The sequence below is a fragment of the Nicotiana tabacum genome, chromosome 18 (genome assembly GCF_000715075.1).
Source record: "Nicotiana tabacum cultivar K326 chromosome 18, ASM71507v2, whole genome shotgun sequence".
In the NCBI taxonomy this organism is placed as follows: Eukaryota; Viridiplantae; Streptophyta; class Magnoliopsida; order Solanales; family Solanaceae; genus Nicotiana; species Nicotiana tabacum.
The window spans coordinates 21,617,721-21,628,295 of NC_134097.1; the positions used below are offsets into that span (position 1 = coordinate 21,617,721).

The 10,575-nt window shown below is 32.9% G+C and overlaps 1 protein-coding gene across 1 annotated transcript; it reads left to right on the forward strand.

Annotated features, from left to right (window-relative positions):
* The first annotated feature begins 303 nt into the window (after positions 1-303).
* On the forward strand, positions 304-3,524 carry LOC107788165 (putative clathrin assembly protein At4g32285). Its single transcript, XM_016609820.2, has 2 exons — positions 304-604; positions 1,430-3,524. The coding sequence occupies exon 2, from the start codon at positions 1,480-1,482 to the stop codon at positions 3,322-3,324; it is 1,845 nt and encodes a 614-aa protein (XP_016465306.1). The 5' UTR covers positions 304-604; positions 1,430-1,479; the 3' UTR covers positions 3,325-3,524.
* The last annotated feature ends 7,051 nt before the right edge of the window (positions 3,525-10,575 follow it).

Genomic DNA, 10,575 nt, shown 5'->3' on the forward strand with positions numbered 1-10,575 from the left:
GATGTGATAGATGTAGGCAATCTACCTTAATGCAAGCATCAACGACTGATTTCATTTCGCTGCTCGAACCCGTGAACTATAGGTCACACAAAGACAACTTTACCATTGCGCCAAGGCTCCTCTTCTCAATATATATATATATATATATATATAGACTCTCAATTTCTTTTAGGCACTCCCAAGTTTTCCTTTATTTTAGTCTCGATCACCTTCAATATAGAAATATAGGGTTGCAAGAAAAGGTCGCACCAAAACATTTGAAAAATGAATTTAAATGAAAAAGAAGGAGGAAAACGTAAAAACACCCACAAAACGCACCAATGTATACATACAAAGAATACGCTAACTACAAGTCTACAGAATAGAGTCGACTCTCTCAGTTTAAAGCCATTACTACTACTACTACGACTACTCTTTCCTTTCTCTCTACGCGTTTTCTTTCTCTTCTTCCCCTCTTTTGTATCTTTTCTCACTTTTCCCTTTATATCTATTTACTATGTATTTTCAGTACACTTTTTGTTCGACTGGCTATATATAGGATTTTCCGCCGATCACTTCAATTTTCAGCTTCGATCAAATCAAATTCGGTGAAATTCTTAAAAGGGTATGAATTTTTTGCCCCTATCTCTCACTTTTCAATGTAATTTCATATGGGTATTGATTGGTTTTAGTTTTACGATTGAGTTTAAGCCTTTTTTTGATCGTTGTATAGTAATAGTCACGTGTATATGTTTGTTGATATTTCACTAAAAGATCTTGAAAATTTCATCATTGCCGGCTTTGACTCTGATCTATTCAAATTGTTAATAACAAACTGACAAAAGGGTTTAAAGTTCTTAATATTACTTATAAAAAAAAAGAGTTCTTATTTTTAGATTATCCATCTTTTTAATTTTTTATATGTTAGATAATTCCTATGTTCTGTTTTATATGACAGTATTACAACATGGGAAATCAAATAACTTTTTCATACACTCGGAATTTTTTTTATAAGTACTCTCTGAATACGGTAACGGAGCCAAAAATTTATACAAAGGGGATTTAAAAAATATTAGAATGTGACACTTTGGATTTGAACGTAAACGAATATTTGAATCCCCTTTGTTTAGAATTTGCCGTTATGTTTAGGGGATTCAACAGTTTATTGTAACTGAAAAATTCATTTTTCCGCTATTTACATAGTGTAATTTTTCAACAAGGGGGGTTCGTTTCTGAATATTTTTAATTGTAGAAGTTGTGATTTGTAGTACTTTTCTGAATTTACTTTAGAAGATTTGACCCTGGAACTCCGAACCTCTTCAACCTTTTTGTGACAGGTGGAGTATATATTTTTCATTCTAGTTGTAATCAATTTGAATAACAGAAAGGCAAAAAATAAAATTGGAATAAAAGAACTTGAATTTTGTTTTTTTATTGGTTTTTGTGAAAGGTGATCAAAGATACCAAGTTACTGGATCAGGACCTGTAATATAATTGGTGATGGCTCCAAGTATTAGGAAGGCAATTGGGGCAGTGAAAGATCAAACTAGTATAAGCCTAGCTAAAGTGGCCGGCAATGTTGCGCCAGACCTCGAAGTATTGGTGGTGAAAGCAACCACTCATGATAATGAGCCAGCAGATGAGAAATATATTAGGGAGATTTTGCACTTGACGTCCCATTCTAGAGGATATGTGAGTGCTTTTGTTTTTGCTGTGTCGAAGAGGTTGAGTAAAACCCACGATTGGGTTGTGGCATTGAAGGCCTTAATGCTTGTGCATAGGCTGTTAACTGATGGAGATCCTGTACTCGGGCAAGAGATCATGTATGCAAGTCGGAGGGGGATGAGGGTCTTGAATATGTCCGATTTTCGTGATGAAGCTCACTCTAACTCATGGGATCATTCTGGATTTGTTAGGACTTACGCCTTTTACTTGGATCAGAAGCTTGAGTTTACCGTCTATGATAGGAAGTTGAATGACGTTGATATCAAAAAGAGGTTTGAAGATGGTTATGGGATGGATAGGGGAGAGAGGTCCTATAGCGAGTTTGATGAGTCCGCTGGAAGGGGAGAGAAAAACGGTGTGACACCGGTCAGAGAAATGAAGCCCGAGCGGGTTTTAGAGAGGTTGAATCAATTGCTTCAGCTTCTTGATAGGTTCTTGGCTTGTAGACCAACCGGGGCAGCAAAAAATAGTAGGATGGTGCTGGTGGCGTTATATTCACTTGTGAAGGAGAGCTTCAAGCTTTATGCTGATATTTGTGAGGTATTACAGTTTTTGTTGGATCGGTTCGCAGAGATGGAGTATGCCGATTGCGTCAAGGCGTTTGATGCTTATGTTAATGCTGCAAAGATGATTGATGAACTTGTGGGGATTTACAATTGGTGCAAGGATGTTGGGATTGCAAGGTCATCCGAGTTCCCGGAGGTGCAAATCATCACTGATAAGCTTTTGGGCACGCTTGAGGGTTTCTTGAGAGAGAGAGCAAATAGGCCAAGGAGCCCCGAGATAAATAGGGCGGAGAGCTCATTAGCAGCTGAAGAGGAGAAACAACCAGATATGAATGAAATTAAAGCTCTTCCACCGCCAGAGAATTACATTTACACCCCTCCTCCTTCTCAACCTGGACCTCAGCAAAGGCCAGATACTCAGCGGGTAGCCGAGGACTTGGTTAATTTGAAGGATGATGGAGTGACAGCTGATGGCGAGGGTAATAAAATGGCGTTAGCTCTGTTTTCTGGGCCGGTAGCCAATGGAAATGACTCGTGGGAAGCATTCCCATCTGATGGTGAGGCCGGACAAGTAACTTCAGCTTGGCAGACACCAGCTGCTGAGATTGGCAAAGCTGATTGGGAGTTGGCATTGGTAGAAACTGCCAGTAATTTGTCAAAGCAAAAGGCTGATTTAGCAGGTGGTTTTGATTCACTTTTATTAAACGGGATGTACGATCAGGGGACTGTGAGGCAGCACGTGAGCAATACTCAGGTAACTGGTGGGAGTGCCAGCAGCGTGGCATTGCCTGGACCAGGCAACAGGTCTAAACCTATGCTCGCGTTGCCTGCCCCTGATGGAACAATCCAACCAGTAGGGAATCAAGATCCATTTGCTGCTTCACTTTCTGTGCCACCTCCTTCATACGTCCAAATGGCGGAATTGGAGAGGAAACAGCAGTTGCTAACGCAGGAACAACAGTTGTGGCAGCAATATGCGAGCAACGGGATGCAAGGCCAGATGGGTTTGTCCAAACTTGCTGGAACTACTTCAGGATACTACGGAACGCCTTTTGGAATGCCACAAAACGCTGGAATGGGACAGCCAGCAGGTTATTACTTTACTCCCCTCTAAATCACCTCCCGGAAAATATATGGTATTTTTACTGCATTGCAGTTTTATTATGCTTTTAAGTCCATACAATATTGTCCTTGTCTTGAAACTTGTTATCAGCTCCTCGGCAATACCTAAGATGTGTATTCTGACATTTTGCCAAAGCGAGTTAAAGAATGGCTTATTGGCAATGAAAACATACATAAGTAATTTTCATTTCCATTTTCTTTTTCAATATAAGCTTTCATTGCTGAGCTTGAGTCCGAATGGACTATGTAAAGCTTAGGATTTTCCTTCTGAAAGAAATAAAATGGATAATGAGCATAAAAATAAATGGAGAACAAGACACCAAGATTCTGTTGTTCCGGATATAATCTCAGCTCTCGTGATTTATTCTTGTTCTGTTTGCACATACAAGCATTTGGCCGTTATATTAAAATTGCACCAACAAGGGTTGGGGTGGAGTGGTAAGTACTCCTTCATTCTCGGGTTCGGGTCTCTAGATATGGAGCCGCCTTTGTTAGGGAGCGCTTTATCTCCCCCCCCCCCCAAAAAAAAAACCCCAATGTGGGATTTTCCGTCGCGAATTCGGATTTAGTCGGGTTCTAATGTGAGTACCGGACACCGGATGAGAAACCAAAAAAAAAAAAAAAAAATGCTAAGAGTGTTTGGAAAAGAAAATATTGAATTTAAAGTTTCCAATTGCTGATTGCTGAAAATTGAAAAGTTACACCAAATATACAGATTTGAAGATAATTGGAGCGACAATTTTGTAAATAAATATTTCGGATTACAAATATGAAAAACATTTCAGAAACTCGATAACAACCTGATCATTATACAGTCAAACCTCTTTATAACAGCTTCGTTTATTTTAGATATTTTTGGTTGTTACGACTCTAGTTTATCGACTAATAATAAAACTGGCCTATCTTCTAATTCAACTACTTCATTTTAATAATATTAAACCAATTAACTAATTTTAATAGAATTGACCCACAACAGAGGATCTTGCGTTTGCTAGAGACACTATCCTTTTGTTTCAAAATTTCTCATTAACTTAAATTCTTAGAATTAGACTAATATAGTTCTTTGAAGGAAATTTTATTTGCTGCTCCAAACTTACTATTATATTTTTATTTAAATTTCTAAAAGAAATTGCGTACGATGAAAACCCTTTTTCTTTAGTTATCAATGACTTTTCCATCGTTCTACTTTAGACTTACTTTATTTATTCCATATGACATGGGAAATTAGAAAAAATCTACTATATTATATAACGTGCTCTTTATAAATGACTTCACGCATGAAGCGATAACCCTTAGCTTCGATTGCTTCATCGATTTAAGGGATCTTATAATAACATTTTATATCAAACTTTAACCAAATTGTAATTTCGCTTCACAATAGGATAGCTTGAAGCAGTAGCGTAACTGGAATTCTGTCAAGGATGTTCAAACTTTAAACAAGTCATGAATTTTTTTTTTGTTGATGAATGGTCTATCAAATTTTTGTAAATCAAATTACGCAATTTTTAGCTAAACAATAACTTTTTTTTAATAGACCTATAATTTTTTAAATCAAAACTAAAATAACAAAAGGACAACATTAAATTTTTTACTAATGTAAGCATAAAACCAAAGGAAAGAGAGTCGAGAGGATTTGTAGTTTGCAGAGAGCTTTTGTTGAAGAAATTTTTGTACAGCTTGACTTTTAAATTAAAAAAATTATTTAAGAAATAACTTTTAGTTAAAAAATTACTTTTAAGATTAGTTGTTTATTTTTACATAAATTTTAAGCTTAAGAGTTATTTTATTAGAAAAAATTTTAGAATGAAAAAGAATCAAATAGACCGTGCAATTATGGATGTATTAAGGATGTTCAAAAATATTATTGTGCCCAAACGCCAAGTATGCTAAAAAGTTGTGATTTGATTTATGTATAGTATACCTCTGCGAGTAAATTACTGTGCAGATCATTTTGATATAATTCAGTTGCAGATACACCTTTCAAATCAAGCCATTCTCAACTACAATATGTAACAAAAATTATTCGTAGTTTCTATAACTAAATAAACAAGACAAAACAAACTGTAATAGTTAAAATGTAAGTTAATTGTTTCCATTATGTAGGAGGTTTACTTGTTTATTTTAGAAAGCTGCGATAACTCGCTCTAATATCCTGCAGTATTTTTGTTATGTAGATCACGTGTTGAATTTTAAGATATAAGGCTATATCTGAAATAGAGTCACATGTAAATTGTTTAGAGTAATAAATTAGTTTTTTTTTTGGTTGAATATGTACGTCCAAGTTCATGACCAAAATATTGAAATATGTAAATCCATACAGAGAGAATACAATTTTTATTAAAACAAGTGGAAATATTTCAGATGTTGAATACTTTTAAAGAACTTTTTGATAAACTTACGGAAGAGGGTTCAAAATGCTCCTAAACTATTGGAAAAAGTTTAAAAATACCCTTCATCCACCTGTTGGTTTAAAAATATCCCTCCATCCACCTTTTTGGTTTACTTATGCCCTTTGACCGTTAGGTCAATGCTGAATTAAAAATAATTATTATTCTTTTTGTAAAACTTAAAAAAAAAATTTACAAAATATTTTCGTTTTTTTAAACTAATGCACCAGTAGTCCACTAATTTAGTAAAGTTTTTTTTTTCTTTCAGTTTTTACAAAAAGCAATTCAGTTTCTACAAAAAAAATATTTTTTTTCAGTTTTTTTAAAGCATTGTTTTTGTAAAAATTGAAAAAAAGTTGTAAAAACAGAAAAAAAAAATTAATAAAATATTTTCGTTTTTTAAAAACTGAAATAAATATTTTCGTTTTTGAAAAAAAATTCTTTCATTTTTTCAGTTTTTTAAAAATACGAAAATATTTTTCTTTTAAAACAAAACTGAAAACTGAAAATAAAACGAAATGCTTTAAAAAAACTGGAAAACAAATATTTTTCAAAAACGAAAATATTTTGTTGAAAAGATTTTTTTCAGTTTTAAAAAATGAAAGTATGTTTTTAAAAACATTTTTTCTGTTTTTACAAAAAAAAAATTCCAGTATTTACAAAAAAAATTCTTTAAAAAAATGAAAAAAATAATATTTTTTTGTAAAAACTAAAAAAAATAAAATAAGAAGGCTTTACTAAATTAGTGGACTATTGGTGCATTAGTTTAAAACAACGAATTTCTTTTTAAGTTTTACAAAAAGAATAATTATTATTTTTAATTTAGCATTGACCTAACGGTCAAAGGGCATAAGTGAACCAAAAAAGTGGATGAAGAGGTATTTTTAGCCCAATAGGTAGATAAAGGGTATTTTTAAACCTTTTTCAATAGTTTAGGGACATTTTGAACCCTTTTCCGTTAAATTTAGAAATCTTCAAAAAGTGTCTTAGCGCTGGTGAAAATACTGTGTATAATATATGTAATAATTACACGTTTTCCGATATTATATATTTCATTATTATGTGTGCCTAGGGGTGTAAAATGAGCGGGTTGAGTCGATTTTGGGCGGGTCAAAATGGGTTGCGTTAATAATTGAGCAGGTCATTTGACCCGCCCAAAGTTGTTTGGGTTAAGATGGGTTGAGTCAAGATGGGCGAAAATTCAGGTCATAACCCAACCCGCCCAACTCTTATTAAGTTTTAATTAATATGTGTTATTTTCTTATAAATTGTATAATTACTAAATACAACTTTTTTTTTCTTTTCTATGGTCATATATAACATATCAAACAAAGAAAATATTTTTAAGATATTTTAATAAAATTGCTCATGGATTAATTTGGCCTAAAACTTAGCCCAACTTTAAATGGGTTGAGATGAGTTGGGTTAAGATAGGCTAAGATTAATAAATAGGCGGGTCAAAAATCAATCCAACCTTAAGCGGGTTGGGCGGGTCATTTGGGCTTGGGCCAGATTTGACATCCCTATGTGTGCCTTAGTGATTCTCAAAAGGGACATTTACATTCCTATACCATATATGAAACCTTATTACCAAAAATGTGCATAATTTCATATTTACCCGTCATGGTCACAGTTATTCTACAAATATTATACCATTTATTAAATACCAATTATTAAGACTTGATTCCTTCCTAATTAGGCGCGCTACAAATCTGGAACTAAATATTCTTCAAGATATTCCTATTTAGGCGCGCTACAATTATGGAAGTAAATATTCTTCCAGATATTTCATTAAATAAGGAATCATTGTAACATTAAAATTCTTTATTTAGATATCTAAGCAAATATCTCTGCATTTTCTACTTCACCTAACGAAGAAACAAATCCCACAAAACGAAGAAACTAAGCAAATATCTCTGCATTTTCTACTTCACCTAATCTTTCTGCTTATAGTCTCACTTAAACTTGTAGCTGCAAATATCGTTATATTTTTTTCCATGAAAAATAATAAGTTGACAAATCTAATAATTTTCACACTCGACAGAGTAGTTGATATAACTTTCTAATATATTTCCCTCAATCTATAATTGAGAATACTATAATGAATCTTTAAGATTATGTCTAGTCGAAAATCCCAATTAAACTATAATTGAAATGGGAATTGGGATATTAAAATTCAATATACCCAGTTTGTAGATATTTTGTAGATAAATTGTAGATTATTTGTATTATGATTGTAGATGCTTTGTTTTCTGTTTTGACAAATCAAAAACGACTAAACTTCTACAAATCTTTTGCAAGAAACGCAATTATGTCGAAAATTCCAATTAAACTACAATCGAATGGGAATTGGTATATTAAATTCAATGTACCTAGTTTGTAGATATTTTGTAGATAAATTGTAGATTATTTGTATTCTAATTGTAGATCCTTTATTTTCTGTTTTCACAAATCAAAAACGACCAAACTTCTACAAAACTTCTGCAAAAAACGCAATTATGTCGAAAATGTCAATTATACTACAATTGAAATGGAAATTGGATATTAAAATTCAATGTACCCAGTTTGTAGATATTTTGTAGATAAATTGTAGATTATTTGTATTCTGATTGTAGATGCATTATTTTCTGTTTTCACAAATCCAAAACGACTAAAACTTCTAGAAAATCTTCTACAAAAAACGCAATTATGTCAAAAATACCAATTAAGCTACAATCAAATGGGAATTGATCTTGATTTTATTCTTGAGTCCCAATTTTTTATTGAAACCAAAACAACATAAAAATATTGAAGGAAATAGAGAAGAAAAAAATGTCAACAAATTGGGATATTAAAAACTCAAATTTGTGAAAAGAAAAGGAAAAGAATGATTTCAAATAGGGAATCTGCAAGGCGATCTAGGATGAAGAAACAAAATCTTGTGCAAGAATTGACAAAGGAAGTCAGCAAATTACAAGCTGCCAACAGAACCATTGTGGCTAAAATTGAAGAGACTACAGAGAGGTTGACATTTTGCACTGCTCAGAATAATGTGTTGAGGGCACAGGAAATAGAGTTAACAGATTGGTTGAAGTCTCTGAACGATTTGATTAATTATAGTGGTTTGGGAAAGAGAAACATGGGAGGGGTGGGATATACGGTACCTTAAATTAAGGAGGGATATACGCTGCATTAATTGTACCCTTAAAAAACACTATGGTATAGAATTGGTAATTTGGTATACTAAATGTAATTATATCAAACCTTAAACATTGAGGGTAATAAGATTTCCTATATGGTATAGGAATGTAAAAATCTCTTTTCCAAAATTAACGAGATTTGGCATGGCATGACAACTAGGTCCAAAAATTGGCATAAAAAGCCAATATTTTAGGATTTGGCATATGGTAGCCTAAAATTATTCTCTCTTCTAATGGTTTAACCACCATCCTAAAATAAGCCCCATCAAAATTATTTTTCTTAAAATTAGCAAAAAATATTTAAAACCCCTCTGTCTTCTCTCATAGCACCAACATCCTAGAAATTAGGTTCTATTTTCTTTAGTAGTATCCGAAAAAACTCCCAAATATTTTTTCATTATTTTTCTAGTTTTTTATATGTACATCCAAATATATATAACACAATAATAATTATTATATTATTTATATATCACAGTGTTTTCAGACCCTACAGTGTGGGATAATACTGGATATGTTATTGCTGAATATCACAGTGTATAACATAATAATAATGTGTATATCAAAAAAGTTAAATTTTCTTTTCTTTTTGTGTATAACACATTTCAGATTGAAAACTCAAGTTCAAAATGACTCCACATATGTATTCCCTATTGTATCCTGTTTATATCTCTATGTACATCAGTGATATTTCATGTATATAATGTGTATTTGTGTATATACATGAAAATTTGTATTATATATACAGTATATAATGTGATATAAAGGGCAAGTGCACGATTAGCCACTAATAACACGTGTATTTACTTTTAAGCCATTGTTTAAAATATCTTTAGTCTTTAGCCACTGCTTTAATAAACTTTACCTGCCCGGACGAAAACACCCTTCTGCTCATAAAAGTTCAGGATCAAGTGTCCTTAACTTTTGAACTTGGAACTTAAAGTATGGACCACCTGTCCTTAACTTTTGTGTTTGTAACTCTAAATGTAGTCCTTAACTTTTGAACTTGTAAATCTAAGTTCAGGACCTATTGTCATTAATTTTTGAGCTTGTTAGTCTAAGTTCAGGGCCAAGTATCCTTAACTTTTGAACTTGTAACTGTAAGTTCAATAACAAGGGTGTGTTTGGTATGAAGGAAAACATTTTCCGGAAAATGTTTTCCAATTTTTCCATGTTTGGTTGGCTTAAATATTTTGGAAAACATTTTTCTTATGAACTTATTTTCCTCCAATTGGAGGAAAATGTTTTCCTTATCAAGAGGAGGGAAATTTTTTCTAAAACTCCTTCTCAACCTTCCCCACCCTCACCAACCCACCCACCCCCTATCTTCAAAAAAGGTTTTTTTTTTAAATTTCAGTTTTTTCGTTACCACCCCCACCCCCACCCCACCCTCCCCCCCCCAAAAAAAATAATTTTTACCTAATTTGTTTTTGCAATTTCAAATTTTTGTTTTCTCATTTTTCTGCACCACCCAACCCTCTCACTTGCCCCCTATTGCTTCCCCTCCCCCTCCCCTCACCCCCAAGAAAAAAAAATTTTTTAAATATATGTTTCAGTTTTAAGTTTTTTATTTATCGGTTTAAAGGTTCAAAATTTTACAAGTTCCAAAATTATAAGTTCGGAGTGTTTGGAAGTTTACGGGTTTAGAAATTACAAAATTTTACGGGTTCGAAATTCCGC

Bases quoted from the DNA above. Each gene is read 5' to 3' on its own strand.
- LOC107788165 (XM_016609820.2), top strand. From the start codon at position 1,480: ATGGCTCCAAGTATTAGGAAGGCAATTGGGGCAGTGAAAGATCAAACT.